This window comes from Fukomys damarensis, unplaced genomic scaffold (assembly GCF_012274545.1).
Source record: "Fukomys damarensis isolate Sample0158 unplaced genomic scaffold, DMR_v1.0_HiC HiC_scaffold_16, whole genome shotgun sequence".
Classification (NCBI taxonomy): Eukaryota; Metazoa; Chordata; class Mammalia; order Rodentia; family Bathyergidae; genus Fukomys; species Fukomys damarensis.
The window spans coordinates 66,403,142-66,428,172 of record NW_022900928.1 but is presented as its reverse complement, the minus strand read 5'-3'; the positions used below and the strand labels follow the sequence as shown (position 1 = coordinate 66,428,172).

The 25,031-nt window shown below is 53.2% G+C and overlaps 2 protein-coding genes and 1 pseudogene across 16 annotated transcripts in view; 1 reads left to right on the top strand and 2 right to left on the bottom strand.

The window, feature by feature from the left end:
- The first annotated feature begins 245 nt into the window (after nucleotides 1–245).
- Nucleotides 246–13,901, top strand: Treh (trehalase). Of its 2 annotated transcripts, XM_010629315.2 has the most exons (16): nucleotides 246–301; nucleotides 350–382; nucleotides 7,992–8,092; nucleotides 8,212–8,356; nucleotides 8,433–8,520; nucleotides 10,025–10,125; nucleotides 10,262–10,354; nucleotides 10,433–10,549; nucleotides 10,655–10,777; nucleotides 11,006–11,055; nucleotides 11,183–11,377; nucleotides 11,983–12,200; nucleotides 12,442–12,553; nucleotides 12,896–13,008; nucleotides 13,246–13,296; nucleotides 13,510–13,901. In XM_010629315.2, exons 1-16 carry the CDS (start codon nucleotides 246–248, stop codon nucleotides 13,657–13,659), a joined length of 1,746 nt encoding a protein of 581 aa, XP_010627617.1. In that variant the 3' UTR covers nucleotides 13,660–13,901. The 2 variants fall into 2 exon arrangements, with proteins under 2 accessions (XP_010627617.1, XP_010627618.1); XM_010629316.2 differs by lacking the exon at nucleotides 10,262–10,354.
- Nucleotides 6,352–6,777, bottom strand: LOC117286284 (annotated as a pseudogene).
- Nucleotides 13,902–14,094: 193 nt separating the features above from the next.
- Phldb1 (pleckstrin homology like domain family B member 1) overlaps nucleotides 14,095–25,031 on the bottom strand; it is a 46,731-nt gene continuing 35,794 nt past the window's right edge. For 10 of the 14 annotated variants that reach the window (XM_010629320.1, XM_010629317.2, XM_019208196.2 and 7 more), the window contains 5 exons: nucleotides 22,854–23,000; nucleotides 21,069–21,185; nucleotides 20,744–20,846; nucleotides 16,413–16,498; nucleotides 14,095–15,410 (listed from right to left, as the gene is read on the bottom strand). In XM_010629320.1, the coding sequence (XP_010627622.1) occupies nucleotides 15,267–15,410; nucleotides 16,413–16,498; nucleotides 20,744–20,846; nucleotides 21,069–21,185; nucleotides 22,854–23,000 (597 nt within the window). In that variant the 3' untranslated portion in view covers nucleotides 14,095–15,266. The remainder of the gene's footprint in view (nucleotides 15,411–16,412; nucleotides 16,499–20,743; nucleotides 20,847–21,068; nucleotides 21,186–22,853; nucleotides 23,001–25,031) is intronic. The other 4 variants (XM_010629318.2, XM_010629319.2, XM_010629328.2 and 1 more) reach the window with 1 other exon arrangement.

Sequence of the window (25,031 nt, the reverse complement as noted above, 5' to 3'; positions counted from 1 at the left end):
ACCCATCCGGTGCTGAAAGGAGGATCTGAACAGGTGACACCAGCTGAGACCAAGCAACAAGAAAGGCAACAAATAGGGTGGGGATGTGGCCTGTGGCCTAAGAGCAGGAGGGACCAGCAGGCCCTGTGCAGATGGACCTCATCTCATCAGTGGCCACGCCTCACAGCCTAGACTTTGGCTGACTTGGACAGGCAGGTGAGATAGAGCTCCCAAGGCTTGCTCACTCCACCAAGGTCACTGCCACCATGCCCGTGAGGACCTGGGAGCTGCCCCTGCTACTTCTGCTGGGGCTGGGGCTGGGGCTGGGGCTGGGGCTGGGGCTGGGGCTGGGGCTGGGGCTGGGGCTGAGGTCCCAGGAAGCTCTGCCCCCACCCTGTGAGAGGTGGGTGTATGGGGAAGGCTGGAATGGGGTGGAAGGCTGGGTGAGGTCTCAGACTCTGAGGGTCATCACTTTAGAGGGAAGAAAAGAAAAGAGGTCTTCCTGGGTAGCACACTCTGTGCCAGGCACTGCACCTCCACCCGGGGCAGGATGGACAGACTGGGGCACCAGCCCACAGCCACCCTCCCAGCTGCTCCTCCAACCGAGCAGGGCTGGGCTCAGGATTTCCCAGCAAACCACCTGCCCAGAGTTCCTGGTCTGGGTGTGACCAGGCCTCACAGCCCGGGAATGGGCACCTGGGTTTAAGGCCTGGCCCTGATGCCCTCTCTGTGGTCCAGGGAAAGTCACACTTCCTTACTGAGCCCCAGCTTCCCTCAGCAAATACAGAGATGGGTGAGCCCGCTCAGCCCTCTAGACTCAGGGCACTGGCCACTGCGCTCCATGCAGATTCGGGAAGGAGTCGCCACCCACCACATCACCATCTCTTGCAAGAAGAGTGAAAACAGCAGCTAAAAAGGGAGAACAGCGCAATTCACAGTGAAGTGCAGCTAGGAATTGCTCAGGGGGTGGTCAAAGGGTGTCAGAGAGGTGGTGGGTGCATCTGAGGAGGTGCTATGTGAGCAGAATTGTGGAAGGAACCACCCCTAAGCAGACACTATGAGGGAGAGAGCGTTCAGGCATGGAAACTGAAGTAAAAAGGCCCTGGGGCACCTTTCCAGCATTGGGAACAAGGCCTATGCAGCTGGGACAGAGAGGCAGAAGGGGCTCTAAGGAAAAAGAACCAGGGCTCATGCTCCAGGGGCAGGACTGGGGATAGTGTCAAATAGTTCAAGAGCAGATATACTTTGAGGACTGAGCTATTAAGACTTGTATTGATCAACTGTGGAGTCAGAAGGGAGAGGATGTATCTGGAGTAGTTCATAGGTTTTGTCCTGGTGATGAGGGTTTTGTCAACTGTTAGGTTGTTTGCCAAATGTGTGGAAAGAGCAGACTCACCAACTAGTAATTCCTGTGATGATGTTTTATTTCCGTAGAGACGCCTATGAAAGCCATCAAAAGTAGCAACAGATAGATAGAGCAGAGTCCAGGAGAAAGTCAGCCCTGTGTCCCAGGGGATCAATACAAACATCAATTTCTTCCACAAGCCACATGTGACAACACTTGCAGAGTGTCGCCAACTAGGGCACTCCCTGAGTCCTGGTGTCAAGCCATCGTCCAGAGGGGTCAAGCCCCTCAGTCGCAGAGTATGGAGTACTTGACTTGGTGACCTTTGTTACTTGGTCTCCAGATCTCCAAAGGTCAAACTGATATTGGGTGGCCAAAGGCCCCCACCATAAATCATGTTATTAGCATAAAATATCTGGCCTGGTCAAAGGCCCCAGGAAACAACACACAGGGTGTGAACCCAGAAACCCTTCACTACACCAGACACTTGCTGCATGATGATTTCTTGTGATCTTTGTCCTGGGTTCCTGGGAGGTGACTTCTATGCCCTTGGAATTTCCCAAGTGCCAAGGCTGTCTTTGCTGTTCATAGAAGGCCTTCCTTGATACTTCTGCCAGTGAGATGGCTTAGGGCGAGTCCCTTGGTAGCTTCTGCTAGGATATTACTCAGGATGGGGAGGGCTGTACTGGAAACATGGACAATATGTTTAAAGGTTGGGGCTTTGAATTATAGTGTCAGTGAGGAGAGGGTGGCTGGAGGTTGAATTCTATCATGCAACCAGGGATTCAATCAATAAAACCTACATAATAAAACCCAATAAAAACTCTGGACTATGCCTCGTGTGGAGGTGCATACCTATAATCTCAGCAGCTAAGTCAGGAGAATTCCAAGTTCAAGGCCAGCTTAGATAACTTGGCAAGACCCTGTCTCAAAATTTTAAAGAATATGGGCCGGGGATGTAGCTCACTGGCACCACACCTGCCTTACAAGCGCAAGATCCTGAGTGTGATCCCTGGTACTAAAAAATAAGAGTTGGAGATGTTGCTCAGAAAAAACACTTGCCTACCATGTGCATACCCCTAGGTTCAAACCCTAATATCACACAAATAAATCAAAGCAAGCAAACAACAACAAAAACCCTCTGAACTCCAAAGATAGGCCTTCCTGAATGAGAACGCAGATGAGCCAGGAGGGTGAACGTGGTGGGTCCACAGGAGGAGCCCCAAATCCCAGGGCCCCCCACCCTCACCCAGTGGATCCTAATGCAACTGTAATAGTAGGTAATCCTAGCACTCAGGAGGCTGAGGCAGGAGGATTGCTGTGAGTTCGAGACCAGCCTGGGCTCCATAGTGAGACCCTGTCTCAAACAAAACAAAACAAAAAATAGTAGGTATAGTGCTTTCCTGAGTCGTATGAGTTGTTCTAGCAAATCATTGGATCTGAGGGGCCCCTGGAGCCCCCACATTTATAGCCAGTTGGTCAGGAATGTGGATGGGGCAGGGACCCCTGCACTCATAGCCAGGGGCCCTCTGTCTGGTGACAGTGCTCTTCACCTGTGTGGGTGTCTGCACTAACTCCAGGTGGGAGACCCGGAATTAAATGGCAGCAGGTGTGCGAAAATGTATGATTTGTGGGAATGACATTGGTTCTTTGAAACATGTGGTTTGTGAGGAGAAAAAAAAAAAAGGATGAAAATTCTCATGGTAAGGAATTTTATTTCCCAGGTGGTTAGAGGTTTCTTGAGGTACTGAAGAGCAATTGTTCAGCTTTCAGTTAACTGGAGATCAGAGTTCCTTAGCAGTGGGATCTAGAGATGGTGGGCCCAGCTCCTGGGAAGGTGACTCGATTATGCATAAGGCAGTACAGACTAGGGAGAAAAAAGCAAAAGGGACGATGCCTGTAGATTATCTTTTTTTTCTTTGTACCGGAGATTGAACTGGGGACCTAGCACTTGTGGGGTAGGTGGTGACACCACTGAGCTAAATCCCTAGCCCTGTAGATTATTATCTATAACAGCTAAAATATAAGGAAGAGAGGGGCCATGCTTAAATTCTACTCAGTGAAGCTACAGGCTCCAGCCCCTGACAGACCAAAGCCGACAGTGAAGCCCCTCAGGGGTGCTGTACCTCTAGCGAGTGCTACAACTAAACTCAGAGGATGTAAAAATGTAAGGATGATGGAGTCCAAGTGAAACTTCCAGTGAAAATAGACCATTTAAACCTGCTCTCGGTGAAGTGATTGTCTCTCTCTCACCCAAATGCCTCATGGAAATGGAAACAAAGTCAGCTTGGGGAATGGACCCCCTACAGAGCATCACGAAAGAAAAACCTACTGTTGTTGCTCTAACCCAGGCCACAGGGAGGAATGGAAGATTATTGGGATTTATGTGAAAGTCTGGATGAAAATGTGTGCATCTGAACAGGTTTTGTTTATATACTGGTGCTGGGGATCAAACCCAAGACCTTGTGCTAGACGAGATGAAAGCCCTGCCACTCAGCTGCTCTTCTCGGCCCATTTGAAAGATTTCTTACGAAGCGTTGTGTCCTTTTCACTTGACTGTACGTGAGAATGGATACCGCATCTGCCTGGAGAGTGTTTCCACCATGCAGTGCTGGGAGGCAGAAGCATGTGACACTCACATGGCCATCAGGTGGGGAGCACTGCTCCTTCCAAGTGGGCCTGGGGAGATGCCTGGGTCCGTGTTCACCTTTTGTGGAGCAGAACGGGCCCGGAGCACCCGTTCTGACCGTCGAGACTTTGAACTAGAGAATTTGCAATTGAGGGGTAATCATTAGTTTGCCATCGGACATTATTAGGAATTGCTCCTGACACTGAAGAACATGAGAGAACCGTAAAACCTGGAGTACCTGTAACACCTGGGTGATGAGAGAGAGATGCTCTCAGAGTTAAGGCAGTGGCTGTGATAAAACATGCACGGGCGACGGAGGAACAGGCTGTTGGGGACACACAGTTCCTTGTGCCCGAGAGTAGGTGGACTCTTTTCCCCTAAGCCTGACTTTGGAACCACTCGAGGAGCTGCTCGCTTCCACTGCCAACTGGACAGTGGCCATGGGCCCACAGCACGGCTCCCTGGGGATGCAGCTCCGGGCTGCGCTGCACGCTCTTTGGAGGCTGCCACTCTTACAAGAAGAGGTGAGACTCAATCGGTGTCATTCGATCCAACGGGTACATTGTTCGCCACGGCGTGTGGCTGCGTGACTCACTGGCACACTGAGATGTAACTTGGTTTGCCTACGCCTGAAGGTGCACGGCCGTCCTCTCTCAGGATCGGGCTGCTCCCCGGATACTTTGGGCACCTGCATGATGCCTGCAGCGCTAATCCCACCAGACATCCACCCTTCCCTCCTGCGCTGTCTGTCCGCATTGGCCCTTGTGGTACACAGCGGCATGGGCCATGCTGCTGCTGCTCCATTTTGTCCATTATAACCAGGGGCTTCCTCAGCATTGAATTATCAAGGTTCGCCGTTACACGGTGATTAATCTGACACACAGTCCAAGAGCCAGGTAGGAAGTAGCTCCTGGAAATTCCTTCCCAAACTCTCTCCCCTCCTTTCTGGTAGATGGGACCTGAAGCCAAGTCAAAAGACTGGCACATTCCCGAGGTTCCATTCAGTCCTCAGCAGCTGGTCCGACTGGTGCATCACAGAGCCGCGCTGCGGTTTTTCAGGTGGCCACTGGATTTTTCAGGGTCTGACAGAGGAATTACTCTTGGCCAGTCACTAGCTCTCCCCTTCTAGGCATCTGGTGCCCCTGTGCGACAGTACAGTTCCATTCTCTTGTTCTCTCCAGGCACCAATGCAATGTTGGATTTTCCTCACCGCGCAACCCATGTGTTTATTTCTTTGCCCTCAGCTACTATTCCTCCTCCTCTCCACTTGCCACTGACTTTTACCAAGTTTTTCCACTTTTGGAAGGAACATTAGGTTCGGCCACTGTGCTGGTCCAGATCATTGGTGGCAATGTGACTCTAGCCAATCCCCCCTCTCAGCCCCTTCATATGGGATGGGGTGCAGAGGGAAGAATTACTGGGCCATCTTAAGCTCCAGGCCAGGCAGCTGCCTTCCCTGATGACCCCAGGTAGCTAGATGGGGTGAACCTACCGTATCGGACCCTTCAGAATTCCTGCAGAGAGGTTTCAGGGCACAACTGGAATTTCTTCCTTGGGACCTATCCCTGCTTCTGACATCCACAAAAGGTTCCGGTCCTGGGACCACTGTGTCAGGTAGGAAAAACGTATCTGAATGATGTGGGGGAAACTGTCCAGTCACGCTAGCGCCTCCCCAGCCCACCCCAGGTCAGCCCACATAATAGAGGAATCTGTGCAAGGGGGTACCTTTCCTTTCCCCCCTCATGCTGAGTGTGAGCACACTCTTGTGAAGGTGTGTAAGCCAGTCTTTCATGCCTTAGTCCCCTCATTTCAGACAACCAGTGTTTGAATCAGATGAGCTACACTTTATTTTTGAGACAGGGTCTCGCTGTGTATCCCAGACTGGCCTCAAACACATAGCAATCCTTCTGCCTCAGCCTCCTAAGTGCTAAGATTACAGATGCAATCACATCACACCCCGCTTGGCACTCCACAGCATAATATGTTCATTAGATATGATGTCCCTTGACCCATTCTCTGTTTGGGTTTTTTTTGTTTTTGTTTTTGTTTGTACTGGGGATCAAACTCAGGTCCTTGTGTTTGTGAGGCCGGCAGCAGAACCACTGAGCTAAATCCCCAGCCTCCTCCACCCATTCTTTTACACTGTTTCTTTTTTAAAATATTTATTATTATTATTTTTTGGTACCGGGGATCAAACTTGGGACCTTGTGCTTGCGAGGCAGGCGGCAGCACCACTGGGCTAAATCCCTGGCCCCTACACTGTGTTTCTTGATCTGAGGAAAAGTAACCCAGCAGTCCACGTTGGTACAGTACTGTCCGTTCCAAGGTAGCAGTTTATAGGATTTTGAGCATTTGTTTTCTGTTGCTGAATAATATTTATTAGCTTAATAATTTGGGCCTGCCCTTAGCATTAATAAACTTCAGCACTCGTCACAAGATTTTCATTCACTGGTGGGGAAACTTCGTTTTAAAAAATGCCATTAGAGAAAGGGCGTCTACTTCTTGGGGACTGCGGTGACAGCAGGCTTGTTTTCACGAATGATGGGAATGGTGCACTCAGGGCCAGAGACCTGTTTCGTTGGTCCATTCACAGTCAGGACCCCATCAGAGGACAGGGATAAAGTCATGGTGAGAGGGTCCACATCCCCTGGGATCCGGTATTTCCTGCGGAACTCTCCGGAGATAGCCAAGCTCATCCTGGCTCTCCTCGTGCCTGCCATGCACTCCAACAGGTGCTCTCCGAAGAACTGGTCAAAGAGGCGGCTGGGGGAGTGGGAAGGAAAGATGGGCGTCAGATCCAGGGGTGGTGGATAGCGATGTCCATGGTGGCGAGGTGAATGCAGGGGGTCAGCTGGCTTGTCAGCTCCTTCAGCTGCAGCTACAGCCAGGCCCTTATATGTGCAGTCTTGTGAAGTTTTTGAATTTTGAGCATTTGCCTCTACACCCAGCTACACACAGCTACTTTAACGCCTGCCCCAAGCATCTGTAGTGCTTTCCATACGATGCCACAAACAAACGTCTCTTTAATAGTTAAGTTTTTCTTTTTGTATTTCCTGTTTGTTTTTTGGTAACGAAAATCGAACTCAGGTCCTTGCACTTGTGAGGCAGACGGTGGAACCACAGAGCTAAATCCCCAGCGCGATGGTTAAATTTTTCACTGCCCGTCTGCCAGGCCAGTGGCCGCTGCCTATGAGTCAGTAAAAACCCAGATGTGGAAGCTTTTATCACTCATTTCTGCCATCACTGCAAGAACAGCATGTAAGTGGATCCCTCAGGCTGATTTTTCCTACCTACTTTAAAGAATCCCCACCAGCAGTGACAACCTTTGAACTAACATACTGTATCCACACCTAAACCTAGCAGCTTCTCGCTAGGCAGTAAAGAGCCGTTCACGGAGCTGCTCCCATGTGGCCATGGGACTTAGCACCCTTGGGGCTTCCCAAGTCGGCCCGAGGGGAAAGGGCTGCCTGCCTGCAGACATGAGGGGCACCTCCTTGCCCCACACGCAGCGTGCTCCTGAGGGGACCGTTGCCTCTGCATAGACGAGCTCCCGGCACTGACTTCTTTATTAGGGCGGGACTTGAGCATCACCGAGCATCACAGGCATTTCTGGTGTCAGAATTATTTTGTGTCCCACAGTCATGGAGCTGTTACACTGAGCGCTCAAGAGTAAGCTAGTGATTCTCTCTCAAATGTCGTCTCTTTTACCTCTCTACTACCTCTACGTCTACAAATGTTCCGGTTGAAGATCTCAGCAATCACTCCTAGGTACAACTCACAGAGTTTTGCCATAATCCCTTCCACATGAGGCTGTGTGGGCTTAGTGGTGTCAAAAGATCAGCCAGAGTGGGCACAGGCAATTGTGCCTTACAAGCACCCTGCTTGTCCTCAGCTCTGTGTGTCACTGCCACCACAGCATATACCTGCCCCGCACACACGCACTCACATGGGCACACAGCCTTGGAGAACATGCCCTGAGCCATGAGCCCCAGACCGTCGTCCTCTCTCCTGACCTGCTTTCCCCCACTGTCTCTGCAGCCAGATTTACTGCCACGGCGAGCTCCTGCATCAGGTTCAGATGGCCAAGCTCTACCCGGATGACAAGCAGTTTGTAGACATGTCACTGTCTGCAGCACCAGGTGAGGCCACCTCATCTTCTCCTGAACCTTTACTCAAAGATGGCAGGGGCGAGGGCAGGAAGGTATCAAACCACATGCTCAGGGATGCTGCTGATCCCTCCCTGCTACCTGCTCTCCAGACGAAGTCCTGCAGAGTTTCAGTGCGCTCACCACAGCCCACAACCATAGCATCCCCAGGCAGCAGCTGCAGGAGTTCATCCAGCGATATTTCCAGCCTGTGGGGCAGGAGCTGCTGTCCTGGACCCCTGAAGACTGGAAAGACAGGTACAACCTGGACAGAGGACAGGAGAAAGCCCTTCTGACAGGGCTGCCTTCCTGAACCCTGCGGGTACTCTTCCAGACCCCAATTCCTGCAGAAGATCTCAGATGCCAAGCTGCGTGCCTGGGCAGAGCAACTGCACCAGATCTGGAAAAAGCTGGGAAGGAAGGTAGAAATGTCCTGGGACTGACCCAGGGCTGACCAGCAGTGCTGGAGATGGGAGAGAGCTGTGCCTGTTGAGGACCCACAGCACCCCAGATCATAGATGTTTCCTGAAAACACAGTGCCTCACCCCTTTGGTCCCCAAATGGAAGCCTTCTAGAAAGCACTTCTGAGGTCAGAGGGGAGCATTTGCTTCTCACCCTCACCTCCTCCAGGAAGTCTCCCCAGCCTCTCCTGCCCCACAAAGCTGCCTACCCCTGCCTCCAACGCCACATGGGCAAAGGCTCACTTCCTGCCTGGCTCTCTGCTCTCCTGAGGGGCTGGGTCAGGCCTCTGGCTCAGGGCCAGTAACTGCATGTCTTTGCTGCATGTGGCATGCCCCCTCCTTGAGCTCAGCACCGTGTGGCCTGGCCCCTGCTGCTCAGGCCTCCTGTGCCAGCTTGGTCCCCTCAGGAGCACACATGGTCCTGGTCTGCTGTTCCCTCAAAATGGCTGAGGCAGGCTGAGCTTCCCACTGACGCCAGTGCATCCCCAGAAGTGGTGGGAACGGGCAGAGAGAGGACCTGATGGGCCCCACAGGCCCCACACTGCTCCTGCAATTGCTCACCCTTAGCCTTGTCCTCCCACATGCATCAGGCCTGGGGAAGGGATTGGGGTTTTGTCCCCACCTGGGCCAGAGACTTGGTGGAAGTGGAGGGTGGAGCTAGCTCTCTAGTCCTGGCTTAGTGGTGGCAGCAGGGACATGGGGGCCAAGTCCCCTCACCCACTTAGCTACAGTTGTGTCACAATAATGACTGCTGACTGGTGGTCACCTGTTATCTCAGTTACTTTTCTCATTGCTGAGACAAAATACCTGACACCAAAATTTAAGGAGGAAAAGTCTGCCTGGCTTATGGTTTGTAGAGGCTTCAGTCCATAGTTGTCTGTCTCCAAGGCAGGGTGGCACATGGCAGAGGGGCATCACAGAGGAGAAACAGTTCATGGAGGGCAAAAGGCAACAAAAGAGCAAAAACATCAATTGACAAGCAACCCCAGCAGCCCTCTCTCTGTCCGCTATATTCTGTCCAGCCTACCCACCCTTCGCACTCACACCCAGGGAGGGCCTTCCCATTATCCACTCGCAGAATTATGTCAAAGCTATCAGTGGACTAATTCTGTAATCACACACCTTTGATCCCAGCATTACAGGCTTAATCCCAGTCTCACACACCCTAGATCCAGCCACCTGTGAAAATCCCCACCTATGACTGCATGAGGCTTTGAGGGGACATCTGGACACAGCCATTGCACCTGTCCAGTGTCAAGCTGGGTGGTCAGTTTCTATACACCGTCAAGGGGAGTCAGAGTCTGGCACGTAGGGAGTGAGGACACCAAGGCTCCAGCATCTGGTCCTTTACCTCATGGCTGAGCAGCAGCGGATACAGCCTGGCTCCACAGCTATGGTGCCAGTGCCTCCATGCTTAGCCTTCTGCAGCCCCCACCCCTCTACTGTCCCACTCTCCTGACTCCAGATGAAGCCAGAAGTTCTCAGCCACCCTGAGCGATTTTCTCTGATCTACTCAGAACATCCCTTCATTGTACCTGGGGGGCGATTCGTCGAATTCTACTACTGGTGAGTACCCAGGTCCAAGAGGCCAGGGGGCCCTACAGGGGCCGGAAATGTTAGGAAACCCAGAGCCAGTGCCCTGCCAGCCTGTTGTGCAAGGCAGAGGGCAGCAGTGGGGTGATGCCTGTCTGCCCTTCCCCAGGGACTCCTACTGGGTCATAGAGGGTCTGCTCCTCTCTGAGATGACAGAGACGGTGAGAGGCATGCTGCAGAACTTCCTGGACCTGGTCAAGACGTAAGAAGAGGGCTGGAGGAGAATCAGTGTGCCGTGGGCTTGGGCAGAGGGTATCTCAGCAGGACTCTGCCTTGACAGCTATGGGCACATCCCCAATGGTGGACGCGTGTACTACCTGCAGCGGAGCCACCCCCCACTCCTGACCCTCATGATGGACCGATACATTACTCACACCGATAACATCAGCTTCCTGAGGTGGGTACCTCACCCGTGCTGCCCTGCAGGCCCACCCCTCTCTGAGACCTCCTGGGGTGGGGGGTTTGCCCAGGCTAAGGTGTTACATACCGGCCTCCATTCCAGGGAAAACATCGAGACACTAGCCTTGGAACTGGACTTCTGGACTGTGAACAGGACCGTCTCTGTGAACTTGGGAGGAGAGAGCTACATCCTGAATCGCTATTATGTCCCTTTTGGGGGACCCAGGTGAGGAACTTGCCAGCCCAAGTGTCAATCTCTTGTCCTTCACTCTAGGATGAGCATCACAAAGACAGGGCTGAAGGAGGAGAAAGCTAGTCCAGCCTCTCCTATGTGACACTGAATGCACTTGGCCACCCAGGACTATGGGGGCCCCTGGGCAGCTGAATCAAGAGGGCTTGAGCAGAGGGCTCAGTGCCTGCTAGCACCAAGCTGCCCATCTCTCCCCTCTGCCAGGCCAGAGTCCTATAGCAAAGATGAGGAGTTGGCAAACAACTTGCAGGAAGGTGAGCAGCACCAGGAAGGAGGGCAGAGTGGGGGTGGCTGGACCTCTGTGGCGCATGTCAGGCCTTGGTCTGCTGCTACCTTATCCTGCAGCCAGGCCTGGCCTGGGCCCCCTCTCTGTCCTTACAGGGGATCCAGAGGCTTTATGGGCTGAGCTCAAGGCTGGGGCTGAGTCAGGCTGGGACTTCTCTTCCCGCTGGCTAGTTGGAAGCCCCCACCCTGACTTGCTCAGCAGCATCCAAACCAGCAGACAGGTGCCTGTTGACCTGAATGCCTTCCTGTGCCAGGCAGAGGAGCTGATGAGCAGCTTCTATTCCAGACTGGGTGAGCACTGGGGGAAGGCACTGGCCAGTGGCCACCTTGGCAATGGAACTGCCAGTGGCCCCACAGGGTGAAGGGCTCCCCAGCCTGCTCAAACTCTCCCCAGGAGAGGCCAGTGCTAACCGTGTGCACCAACACAGCGACATAACGTGACACGTGTGATAAGCCCACCACATCTTCACACTGCCTCCTTCCCTTTCCTACTATGAAGCTCTCTCCAAATGCCCTCTACTCCCTCTCCCCAGTGCTGCCCATTGGCCCCTCAGAGCCAGGGAATTCGTAAGTCAGTGTCCTGTGGAAGATGGACCTAGCAGACACACCATTGCTCAGGGACTCTGCAATCTAGAGGCAGGAAGTGTGGGCTGCAGGGAGGCCCAGTTCTCTGGGCCTCAGGATAGCTTAGCCCTTGAGGAGGAGGACAAATGAAGGAAGCCAAAGTAGAGCTGGGCCTGGCAGTGTAGCTCACCACAGCACTCAACAAGCATGCACAAGGCCCAGGGCTTCATTCCCAGCACTGCAAAACAAACAACAGAAAACAAAATGCAGAGTAGAACCATCTAAGGCATGGAGCCCAATGGCAGACTCAGTCTAAAGACAGTGCCTCCCAGGAGATGATGCCCAGGCTGCCAAGTACAAAGGCTTGAGGGTCCAGCGCATGGCCGCCATGCAGGCCGTCCTGTGGGATGAGCAGAAGGGTGCCTGGTTCGACTATGACCTTGAGAATGGGAAGAAGAACCTTGAGTTCTATCCATCCAACCTCACCCCGCTCTGGGCCGGCTGCTTCTCTGACCCTGCTGCTGTGGACAAGGCTCTGAAATACCTGGAGGTGAGGGGACAGTGGGCAGCGGTGGCCCCTGGAACAGAATGGTCCCTCCTCACTGGGCAGAGACCACTCTTGGCTACCTAGGCCTGTCTTACCCTGCGGGTCTGCCTGTGGCCGCCAGGGGACAGCAGAGAGCCAAGGAGAGAAGAACCAGGGAGGACACAGCTGGCTTCTTGAGGGCCCAGGGTCCTGGCTCCCTGTCCAGGCTCCACCCACAGTCACAGCAATGCCTGGACCCTTCTAGGACAGCCAGATCCTGACCTACCAGTATGGGATCCCCACCTCTCTCCGGAACACAGGCCAGCAGTGGGACTTTCCCAATGGCTGGGCCCCTCTGCAGGACCTGGTCATCAGAGGTAGGGAGACAGGAGCGGGGCATCCACCAGGGCCCAAAGCCAGAGTGCAGGACTCGGCCACCCTGGTACTGGGGAGGCATGAACAGGGACGCAGGGCCCTGAGTGCTTTCTCTGGCTCCTGTCTCTTGCCCCCACCCCATCAGCAAGCAGGCTCCTGTCTCTTGCCCCCACCCGTCCAGTGGGACCAGCCTCCTCTCTCCCTCAAAGCCAGGTGCTGGATTATGAGCAGAGAGGAGGTCTTAGAGCCCAGGCCTCTTGCCTCCCTGGGGACAGTAAGGCCTGGGCCTGCTCTGCCTGGGGTGGGGGCTCTGGGGATTCAGGTCTTCCTGGGTTGGGGTCTAGGCTTGGCCAAGTCATCTTCACCTCGGACCCAGGGAGTGGCTTTCCAGCTGGCCCAGAATTGGATTCGAACCAACTTTGACGTCTATTCACAAAAGTCGGCCATGTATGAGAAGGTGAGCTGGCATGGGGCGTCCCCCTGATTCCCCAGGGCCTCCTCCCTGCCAGGGAAGGTGGGGAAGTGGCTGGCCCTGTAGGACCCAGGGCAGCCCAGCCAGGGCCGTGGCGGCACCCAGTGGCCACTTTGGGGTATTGCAGGGGCTGTGGGCGGAGCAGCTTCTCCCCAGGGGACTCGAGGTTTGCTGCCCTGGGCCTGGGGACAGTGAGTGACTTCGTCATGCTTTTCTCCCCAGTATGACATCAGCAATGGACAGCCTGGCAGTGGAGGGGAGTATGAAGTTCAGGTGAGCTGGCATCACCTTACAGGGAACCCCTGGCTCTGTCACCCCCCACAACCAACACGAGCCCTCAGGTCTCAGTCACCTGTATGTGAGCCCACCTGCGCGGGGAAGACTGACTGGTGCTCCTTGGTACCTCAAGAGGAGAGGACATCACATCCCCAAAACAGGGCTCGGGGCTCCCCCAGACTCTGGCCCGCTGGTTTTGCCTCTCTCCAGGAGGGGTTTGGCTGGACCAATGGAGTGGCCCTGATGCTCCTGGACCACTATGGTGACCAGCTGACCTCAGGGACCCGGCTGGCTCTCCTGGTGCCCCACTGCCTGGTGGCTGCCTGTCTGTTCCACCTTCTGCCGAGCTTCCTGTCATAGTGACCATGGCAGCCAGAAGGACTGATCAGGAGGGTGGCATCACTCCATCTGTGTGTCCCATCTGGCTCCAGCTCCTGCCTCATTAAAACCTCTGCACCTGGCATAGTGTGGTGCCGGCCAGTAATCCCAGCACTCTGCGAGGCTGAGGCAGGAGCCCAGCCTAGCTAAATTAGAAAGGCCCTGTTTCAAATAAAGCAAACAAAAAGAATGCTCTGGGTTCAATCCAAAGTACCAGCAAAAAAACACAGACAATAAAGTGCACATTCCTATCCTTCTGCTTCTTACTTCTTAGCTATCATGTGTATCTAGGGCAGGGCAGTGACATGGATGCCAGGAAGTGGGACCTGGGTCCTTCCTGGCATCTCTATAGGAGGAGAAGACCTAGCACCATCACCTCAGGTACCCAGCCGCACACTACATGAGTACATAGCCCAAATGCTTTATTGTTCTGCTGAAATGCTTACAAATACTGAAAAACACCCAGCCCAGGTCCAGGCAAACAAGGACCCAAAGCTCGGGACAAGGGCAGGGGAGGTGGGCTTAGTGTTAAGGCGCGAAAGGCTGAGGCCAGACAGCTGAGGCCTGGTCCTCCACTCTCCTTCTCCATCATCCTTCGGAGGCAGAAAGGAGGAGACAGCCAGAGCTCAGAGCCCTCCCCGTCTACATCTCCCTCCTGCTCAGGCTTTCACTGAGTGCTGAGCAACCCTCCCATTCTGTCAGCACCCAGAGGACGGCCCTTTTAGCTTCCTCTCCTATGCACAGCACTGCTCCTCTGGCCATGGATCCCCGGCATCATCCCTTCTGGCTCTAAGCAAGGCACGGTGGAAGGGAGAGGTGAGACTAGGGCAGCAGGCTGTGCATCAAGGCTGAAGACACAGGCAGAGAGCAGGTGTTTGTCCCTCCCCCGAAACATGAGGTGCCCACGGGGCTGGGCTGGAGAGATGATGGCGCGTACCCTCAGACGGCCCACGGTGGGCTGAGCCATGGAGCTGTGGCAGTTAGTGTTGTGTTATCATGGCGATGGAGCAGTCACCATGGAAACCACGGTGATGGGTCTCCAACAAGGGGATGGGGCTGGGGCCTCAAGGCTGACGCTTGTGGTCTCTGGCCTTTGAGCCAACTAATAAAAAGTATAAATGAGGCAGAAGGGCAAGGCAGAGCACACTGCCTGAGCTGCTGCCCGACTCCAGATGTAGCTCTGCTCAGACCCCAAGGCCCCTCAGAGGGGGTGAGGCAAGAGGGGATCTTTGGCAGATTCTGGTACCATAATTTGTCCTTTACAAAGATAAAACAGGCCAGGGAGAGCAGGCACCAGTTTAGAGCTGAGAGGCCCTCTCTGGCAGCTCTTCAGCGCTGCAGGCCCAGGCACAACCCTGAACAGATCTTGCAAGTCCAAGTCCTGGTCTCCCAGGAGCCAGCACATGCCCTCCCCAGCTTTCCTGTTCTGAGCCCAGAGCCTCACAGAACTGAGCTCCTTACAGAATATTACAAAGTCTTCTTGCACAAGTACGCCCGGCCTCTGTGAGGCTGCTGCCCACTGGGTTATTCATCTCCAGGGGTGAGCACAGTAACAGGTGCTGGGCAGGGGTCCAGGAGGCTGACAGCAGTCAGTTCATGAACTGAGTGTAACCCTCGGCCCCTGTGACGATGACATCCATCCAGATGCGCATGGCCTCTGCAGAGGGGGCCACCATGTAGTATAGCCGGTCGTGGGTCTTCACGCAGAAGGTGAGAGCTGGGTTCGGGCTCTGCTGAGGGAAGAGAGGAAGGTCCCGAGGTGGGGCTCACCCAGGCCCAGAATATCACACCTCCCCTGTCACCTTTCCCTCAGCCCCCAGGAAGCCCCAGACCTTAGGGGCTGAGTCCTAAATGGACCAAAGCTTCATCCCCTCTGCTCCAAGTGGGCCCCAGGCTGAAATGCTCCCCCTCTCACACCATGGCAGTCCTAGCTCTCTAAGCCTTCCGACCCTGGCAAGAGTACATCCGACCGGGGACACTGCACCCTGCACCCGCAGGTTCAGAAGTAGACAGAAGAGAATGAGTCATATGGGGTTGTTCCAGTGAGAACAGTCTCTCCTCAGCAAAGAAGAGGCAGATAGGAAAAGCTGTATGCAGGATGGAGGCCAGGACCACAGAAGAGCAGCAGTCAGGGCTGGGGCGGGCATGGAAGGGGTGCTGAGAAGGAGGCCGGCCCTAGCCTCATACACCTCCGGCTTATTAACTCCCCCACTCAAATCCAGTCTCTGAGGCTCCCCCTTTCTGTTCTCCCTCCTTTTTTTTTTTTTTTTTTTTTGGTACCAGGGATCAAACTCCGGTCTTTGAGCTTGTGAGGCAGGCGTCAGAACCTGAGCTAAATCCCTGGCCCTCTGTTCTCCCTCCTGTACTGCCTGTCCCCAGTGACATCTCACTGCCTTCTCCAGAGAAGGAGGCAACAAGTGTACTCAAGTTCCACTCCTCTCTCAGACGTGGTACAAGTTAGAGGAAAGGAGAGTCAGGGGTCAAGGGTGAGGGCCCAGAAGTGTTAATATACGTAGCTCTGGTTACAGGCATGTGGGGAGGGGTACCGCAGTCACCACAGTGAAGCGGAAAAACCTCTTCTGGGAAGGGGAGAGGAAGAGAAAGTTGACAAAGAGGACAAGGACTGGGATGGACGCACTGCAGGGGCTGTGGCCTCAGCTCCCAGAGCCTCCCACACCAGCCACCCCTTCCCTCCAGCTGTCCTTCCTGCCCCTCTGCCATTCGCTGCCTCTGACCTTGGCAGCACTGCGCAGGTGGTCATAGTACACTTCCTCAATGGCCTGGAAGTAGATGACCCCCTTCAGCTTCGTCTCGTGCTTATCTGTAAAGGGAAAGGGCCGGGCTTAGGAGGCCTGCCGGACTGCCAGAGCAGGAACACCCTGGGCATGAGCCCAAAGGGAGCCTGAACATACAGAAAATGCTCAGCCCTGCTCAGCATTAGAGAAATGTACATCAGACACCAGTGCATTATCACCGATCACCCGTCAGAAGAGCAGAAATACACACCATACTTTCAGCAAGGCTGTGGAGAAACAGGCAGTCCTGGGAGGGGGAATATAAATCAGTAAAACCCTTGCTCATGTCTATCAAAATTAGAAAGGCACCTGATCTTTGAGCCAGTGATATAAATATCTATAAATATCTAGATATAGAAAGACCTCATTAGGTGGGAAACAAGGAATGTATTGTCCACTCCCTCTTATGGAAGAAAAAGCGGTAAAAATAATGTGTTTGCCTTTGCTTAGTCTACCACAGAGATCCCAGAGGATACACAAGACAGTAGTAACAGGTAGAATATCTCTTGACTTAAGCTTTTTCATGCATTTTGATTTCTGAACTACATGGATACATTTACTGAGTGTTATACAGGAAGAAGGCACAGGCCAGAGCCCTGCAGGCACGGGCGACACTCTGCCTCTTGCAATGCACAACCACACCTGGAGTGGGGCACAGGTGGGAGGACACTGAGCCAGAGCAGGTCACTCACTCGGGCAGAGGAATGGGGCCACCCTGTCTGTCATAAACCTGCACCCACAACAACACAGATCTCCTCACCCAAGAGCCTGAGTCCTCCTGAGCTGGGCTCATCACTAAGCCCAAGGGAGAGGTGGCGGTACGCTCCTCCTCCAACCCTTTCTTTCGGGCCTGAGGCGGACACTGGCATGCTGTGCCTCTGCCCCACCCTCTGTCCCTTCCACTCACTTCCCCTGCGCTGTAGGAGGAGCTTTGGAAAGCAAATCAAATCCTGCTCCAGCCCACAGACTTGAACCTGCTGCCTCCTCGGCTTGGCAAAGACCATGCGGACTGCTGCCAACGCGTCCCTCCAGCTTGTGTCACCACCTCCCCCGCACAAATGCCAGGTTCAATGGGGCTAGGATGAGCTTCTCACCATCCCTTCACAGCACATTCTGCACACACTGGAATGCTCTCCGGTACACTCCCTCGACCGACTCCTAAGAGAGGGGACGCAGTTGTGTGCCCTCTACACAACGTGCCATGCTAGCCGGGTGCGGTGGCGCATGCCTATAACTGCAGCTCTCGGGAGACTGAGGCAGGAGATCACCACAAGTTTGAGCCCAGCCTGAAATGCACAGCGAGACACTGTCTCAAAAAAATCAAAAAACAAACCAGCACTTGCCGTGCTGAATCTGAAACCTCCTTTATCCATTCACAGGTCCACCTCCTCTGACAAGGTACCAAGCACACAGCGGGTGCTCCGTGAGTGTGGGATGAGTGCGTGCCAGGCACTAGGATGCGGAGAGATGCCAGACATCCATCTCCCGGGAGCGAGCAATGGCGTGGGAGGAAGGTTCAGACAGGCAGCCTGCTCCTGCTCGCTGGCTGGCTGGCGTGGTTAGGAGCCCACAGCACACCTCCGTACCTCCGGTTATCCGGAGTAGTAAACATGAGAACACACGCAAAGTAGTCAGCACGGTGTCCGGCACCCAGAGCGGTATCCGTCGCTACATCCTTACACCCTGGGCTGTCACACGGCAGACAGACCCCAGGTAACCGCAGGAGCTCAGAGGAGAGCGGAAGCAGACTCCTGTGCAGGTAGATGCGGATTTCGGAGGGCTGGGGTCTAATCCGACCCAGTGCCACAGGGTCTCCATTGAGGAGCAAGAGGCTGCAGGCCCCACAGGCAAGGCACACAGGTCCTGATCCTGCCACACCCAACACTGTTTCCTCCACGGGACAAGGACCTTGGCTCCGCACCTGGCCACCCTTCAGGTTGCTCCTTTCACTGCCAAGAGGAACACGCTCCTGCTCCCACTTCCCCACCACCCACCTACCCTTGATCTTGTGCAAGATGGCTCCTGCCCCAGTGCTTAGTGGACGCGCTCTCTCCACAAGCTCCGATCCCTGAATCTAATGGCCTTTGGGCCATATCACTTATGGCCCTTCTGCAGGATCCGTCATCGCTGGTGACACCTCCTGTTTGCAAATGCTCGCTTCTTTGGCTGCCTGCCTTTCCCGTTTCCACCGCCTGCCTAAACTTGGTCTCCTTTTGTTTTACAGACGTTAAGTAAGGTCATACTTGCCAAGTGCCAGCCCAGCACCGAGCACCAGGCCAGTGCTGGCCCCCTGCCTCCTGCTCCTTCTGCTTGTGCTGGGCTCTCCTCCCCTCCTTCCCCACCAGGGGAGGCCCGTGCCGATGCAGTGCTCCCTCTCCTCTGCTCTGCCTCAGGAGCCGTGAGACCTTGGCAATGTATATAAAACCTCTGAGTCTCACCTTTTTTTGTTTGTTGGGTTTTTTTGTTTTGTTTTTTTTGTTTTTTTGGTATTGGGGATTGAACTCAGGCCCTTGTGCTTGTGAGGCAAGCTAAATCCCCAGCCCTAAGCCTCACCTTTTGATCTGTAAAATGGGCATACATACAGGGGTTTTCTCATGGGGTTATTACAAAAATTAAATGAGATAATGTGTGTAGAATACTGAGCACGGCACTTGGCTCACACAAAGGCTGGTAAACGTGATCTGCTGTTATTGTGACTGCTGCGACTATTATTCCAACAGACTCAGCTGTCACTCACCCTCTCACCCTCACCTTTCTCCTAAATTCAGGTGTCCCAGAGGCTCCTCAAGCTCAACATACCTACAGTACAGCTCTTCTGCCAGTCCTGTTTCTCCTTCTCCGGACACAGAACCTGCCTTCCCAGCCCAGGTGAGAAGGTGGGGATACCTGGGCCTCTGTCCCTCCACACTCAGGGCCCTGGGGGTCAGAGAAGACCTCTTGGAGCAGGTGACACTTGATAAGGGACCAGGCTGGAAAGGGAAGCAGGCATTGCAAGCCTGGGCATCCCTGGAACTACACCCTGCAGCCCTTTCCTCTTAGGATTCTAGTAGGGTTGCGCTGCCTGTGTCAGGTGTCACCACCTCCCGGGAGGGGCACTTAATGGCAGTGCAAGGCCTACTTAAGCCTCTCTTTTCCCTCTGCCACTGTGGCCAGCAATATTCCTAAAAAGCACGCTCTGAAGCAAAAACAACACTGATGCAGAGTGGAGCCCTCACCCCGCCAATGCACGGCAGTGATGTCCTGGGAAGGAGGAAACTGTGGTTGGGTGTCACAACACACGCCTGTAATCCCACACTCAGGGGAGCTGTGGCAGGAGGATCACAAGTTCAAACCCAGCCTGGGCAACGTAGCAACTTAGTGAGACCCTGTCTCCAAATAAAGAATTTAAAAGGGCTGGGGATGTAGCTTAGTGCGAAGGCCCTAGGTTCAATTCCCAGTACCACAAATCAAAACAAAACAGAAAAGGAAACTGGTTTTGAGCCACTGGGATTTGAGGATTGGCTGTTACTGTAGCAACCCTAACCTCTCCTGACTAGGGGATGATCCAGCACCCCACGCTCCAAACAGGAACGGTACAGAGGGAATTCCAGAGATGGGAAACTGCCCGAGGATGGAGTGAAGGGAATAAGGGAATGGGATGGGCCAACTGGGCCCAATAGGATGGAGACAGCCTGACACACCCCCACCCCTTCCAAGAGCTTTGTGGCACTTGTAACTGCTCATCTTGAAGTCTGGGGAAACTTGCCTGAGGGGATCCCCATCCCAACCCATGTACCTACAGGGCTTATCAGCAAACCCATTAACTATTAACTCTGTTTAGTATCTGCCTTCCTGACTGGAAGCTCCAAGGCAAAGAGCTCACCTCCAACACCCACAGTGCTGCCTATAATTAATTAGGTGACCAATAATACTGCTGAGTAAGCAAGTGAAGGAATGAATGGAGGTGAACCAAACATACTCTACACTTTCAGGGAGGAGAGGACAAGACCCAGGCTGAGCCTCTGCGTCCCTTCACAGAAAATTGTCCTCCTGGCAGGCATGGTAGCGCATGCCTATAATCCCAGCATTTGGGAGGCTGAGGCAGGAGGATTGCCACAAGTTCAAAGCCAACATTGGCTACATAGTGAGTTCATTCAGGTCCAACCTGAATTACAAAAGGTGACCCTGCCACAAAAAGCAAAACAAAAAAATATTTTTGGCCTCTTTCCTGAAGACCAGCTGTCTTGGGTCCCACCTCCAGCTGCCCCCAGGGAGGTCCCGAGGGAACTCACCCACGTAATAGGAAAGCGTGCGCTTGAGCCGGTCAAAGACAAACCAGCGCTTCTTCCATGACTTGATCTTGCCACCCATCTTGACCAAGTAGCCACGGCAGACCTGGTGGGAAGCAGAAGTGAGAAAGGACCCCGGGAGCAGGCCCTCAACTCTCCTCCCTGCACAGCCTCCTTAAGCATGTCATCTCCTGTGTCTGATGCTGTGGGGTTGTTCCCGACATCTCAGGCCAGCAGGCTGTGTCTCCTGGCTATGTTAGGTTCCAAGGCTGGTGCCTGTGACCACGAGGCCCTCTCCCGAGCATCGTGGGCTATCCGGGCCTGGTACCTTGCTGCTGAGCACCACATGCAGGCAGGTGTCTACGCCATGGCCTGACGACTCGATGTGAGTCTTCAAGTCAAAGTCCTCCTTCCGGATCGGTAGGTAGCGGGTCAGGGGTCGTGCCTAGGACCAAAGGGCAGGGTCAGCAGCGTCTCCTCTCTCTCTTCATCATTCTATCCCAGCCCCTCAGCTTCAGTCTAGAACCTCCTGGAACCCAGCATCACCCCCTGCTGACCCCAACTCTGTCACTCTGGTTTCACAGGGCCTGTAAAAAAGTACAGACCGAGCATACTGCCTCTGCCTCGGTCCGGGCAAAATGCGGGATGACTCTTTGCTTCAGTTTTCCCACCTGTGACCAATATGCAGCCATCCTCATCTTGTCCCTGCCCCCGGTCCCTTCCTGTGCTGAACAGAACAAAGCAAAGGCCAGATGTGAACATGCTCTGGGATAAGAAGTCCAGTAAGAAATGTGCTTTCTAGGGCTAGGGCTATAGCTTAGTGGCAGAGCATGTGCCTAGCATGTACAATTCCTTGGATTCCAACCCTAGCACAAAAGGAAAAAGGGAGGGAAGGAGAGATAGAGGGATAGAAGAAGAGAGAAAGGGAGAGAGGGAGACAAGAAATCATTCTGTCTACCCATGGGACCGTGTTTGGGTCATATAATTCTCTGGGCCTCAGTTTCCTTATACATACATAAAAGAAGGACTTTAAATTAGATAATCACTAAGTTCACTTCACCTCTGATACTAACTAGAATTCTCAGTCAACCACAATACTTTTCTACTCCTCCTTTTCCATACAACCTTAAAATGGCAAGAAAAGAAACATCACAAATCATTCAAAGAAAACACAAAACAAAGGTCAAAGGGAACCCTAAACATGAGCTGACACAGCCCTGGCCCACACTGGGCCAGCAGCCCCTGCAGCAATGCTCGAGTCCCAGGCCTAGGACAGGGGCTGGAAGAGGGAGTCCCTGGCAGTCACCACGGGGGCAGGAAAAGAGAACTAGGCATTTGGCAAAGATTTCAACCACAGAGGTAAAACTCAAAGTTCTCGATTGTTTCTTAATTCCCAAACCCAGACTAGATGACCTAAGAATTTCTGTTGGTGCACTGCAGAGAATGAGGGAGCTCTAGTTGCTGGTCCCTGCTGTGGGGAGACTACAGAGGAAGCCGATTCAGAGAGGCCTATAAAGCCCAACTGCAGGGGACAGCTCATCAGAGTCCTACAGTCCGCAGGTGGCCAAAGTCTAGGACCCTTGCCCAGCCCCATTCCTCTTTCTACCTGTTCACATCTCCTGCGTGAGGGCTGCTTTTGAGCAAGGAGAGGACTCTGTCCGAGAAGAATCGACCGCAGACCCCCGGAGATGTGAACCAAAAGTCAGAGTGAGGTCATCCATGGATGGAGGGGACTGGAGCTGGAAGGCCCCTCAGGCTGAGGGCCAGGACACTGTGGAGTGCCATGTGCTGAGGGGCAGCAGAGGAAGCGGGAGGGAAGGTACAGCGCAGACACACAAAGCAGAGGTGAGGCCCTGGAGAGGCCAGGGACAGCCACCTGGATTCCTGGCTTTCAGCCTCATCCAAGGGGCCCGGTCTGGAACCTATTCTCACACCCCCAGTGCTCATGGATACAGGCTGAACAAGCCCCACCAGGTCGCTGTTCCTTGGGGCTGAAGAGTCTCCAGTAGAATCTGCCTGTGTGAGGCCAACGGCAATCTTTTCTGGAGAAGAGGAACCTAGGGAGGGCCCCGCTCCTCCACAGCCCTCACCATCAAGCCCACCTCCTGCTCACCTGGGAAAATTGTTTCTCTCGCATCTTGACCTCCTTCTCCACCAGCTGCTGCCTTCGGGCACTCTCACTCTGCAGCCTCCTTTCTACCTGCTCCCGCCTCCGCCGCTCCTCCTCCAGGGCCTGCCGCCGCAGCTCCATCTCACGCTCCTGTCCCCAAAGCCAGGGGTCAGAGCCATGGCCACCGTCAGCATCTCCCACTGGCCCTCCTGAGGCCCGGGCAGAGCCGCAGGAGCCACCTACCACAGACGATGGCCTGGCAGAGGAAGCCTCGTCCCCACAGCCACCCTCTCCAAGAGGTGGGACATATGCTTTAAAGTGTGACTGGCCTTACTTCAAACCTGGCTGTGTCACCATTGTGGGCTGTGACCCAGACAAAATCGTTTAATTTCTCTAAGCCTCAGTTGCCTCATCCGGAAAGTGGGGTTAAAAGTGCCTACTCCTGATATTACAGAGAAAATTAAACAAGATCTTGTTTATAAATGCCCATCACTGACTCCAGCAGGAAAGTAGCAATAAATATAAGTGTATCTGAATTCCTACAATGTAAACTATTTAACCTTTTTGACAGCTAGTATATTCAGCAATCCTTCCACAATCACCAACTTAAGGCCCTTTGAAACTTCACATTAGTAACATCTGTTGGAGAAAAACATGATTAGAGACCAAGGTTCTAGCTGAAATTATTAGAAAAGGATTTTAAACTGGGCAAGGTGGTACATGCCTATAATCCCAGTACTCTGGGAGGCTGAGGCAGGAGGATAACAACTTTGAACCTCTTCTGGGCAATTTAGAGATTTAGTAAGACCCTGAGACAAAATAAACCCAGTTCAGGAAAAAAAAAAAAAAGGATTTTAAAAAACCATTGAAACAGGAGGGGGGATTTTAGCTCAATGGTGCCACTGCCTGCCTCGCAAGCAAAAAAAGACAAAATACCCATTTCAGAAAAAAAAAAAAAAAAGGATTTTAAAAAACCATTGAAACAGGAGTGGGGATTTTAGCTCAATGGTGCCACTGCCTGCCTCGCAAGCACAAGGTCCTTAGTTCAATCCCCCGGTACCAAAAAAATGAAATATACAAAATAAAAATCATTAAAACAACTCATAAATATAGAGATGTCAGTGATCCTTTGTATGCCTTAATGACAAAGACGCTATACCAGTGATGGCAAACTTTTAGAGCGTTCAAAGATAACAGCCCACCTGCAGCACTCATGCCAGAGGTTCACCACTGCTCTATACCATCTGATTTTTTCTTCCCAGTTCAAAGAATCAATCTTCTTTCCCTCCATTTGCCAAGAAATGCTTGTAAATTTGCCCTACTTTGATGTAAATAAGATTAAGAGGCGCTCTTTTCTGGTTGACTATCCATCTAAATGGTCAGTACTCCTGGGTTTTTTTTCAGTATCTCCTTTTTAAAACCCTCTAGATGCCAGGTGTGGTGGTGCATGCCGGTAATCCCAGCACTCAGGAGGCTGAGGCAGGAAGAGCACTGTGAATTCAGGGCCAGCCTTGGGGCTACACAGTGAGTTCAAGGCCAGCCTGAATGGATAGCAAAATCCTGTCTCAGAAAGAGAAAAATAGGGCCGGGGATTTAGTTCAGTGGTTCTGCCACCTGCCTCACAAGCACAAGGTCCTGAGTTCAATCCCTGGTACCAAAAAAAAAAAAACCCCACAAAAACAGAAATTTAATTAATAAAAAAACCTTTTAGCTGTTAACTGTACTCCTTCGGCTCCATTTTCATTTCAACAGATACAGAGTAGGGAGAAAAAACAGCCAGAAACAGTCCTGTGTTATGTAGCCCCATCTACTCAGGAGGCTGAGACAGGAGGAACACTCGAGCCCATAAGTTGGAGACCAGCTTGGGCAACATAGCAAGAAGCATCTCAGAGAGAGAAAGAAAAAATGCCTCTGCAGACCTTTTGCTTAACCTCACACCCTGGCAGAGTTTACCTCAGCCTATCTTTGCCCAGCCCCAGGGCATGCCCAGGTTAAGGGATCAGGACTTCCCACAGCCACTCCCCACCTAATATCTCTGCTCTTGCTCCGACCCCTGCTTCCTCTGCTATCCTATATTTCCGCCCCTAGTTCCCGCTTTCCTACCTATCCCCAGGAGGGATGACCTGCTATGCAGGGAGAAAGGACCGCAATTCCCATGCTTCCCAAAATGTCCACAGCAGG

Coding starts and splice junctions, on each gene's coding strand:
- Treh (XM_010629315.2), top strand. CDS start 246: ATGCCCGTGAGGACCTGGGAGCTGCCCCTGCTACTTCTGCTGGGGCTG. Junction 8,521..10,024: donor GGAAAAAGCTGGGAAGGAAG/GTAGAAATGTCC, acceptor TCCTGACTCCAG/ATGAAGCCAGAAGTTCTCAG. Junction 10,126..10,261: donor TTCGTCGAATTCTACTACTG/GTGAGTACCCAG, acceptor GCCCTTCCCCAG/GGACTCCTACTGGGTCATAG.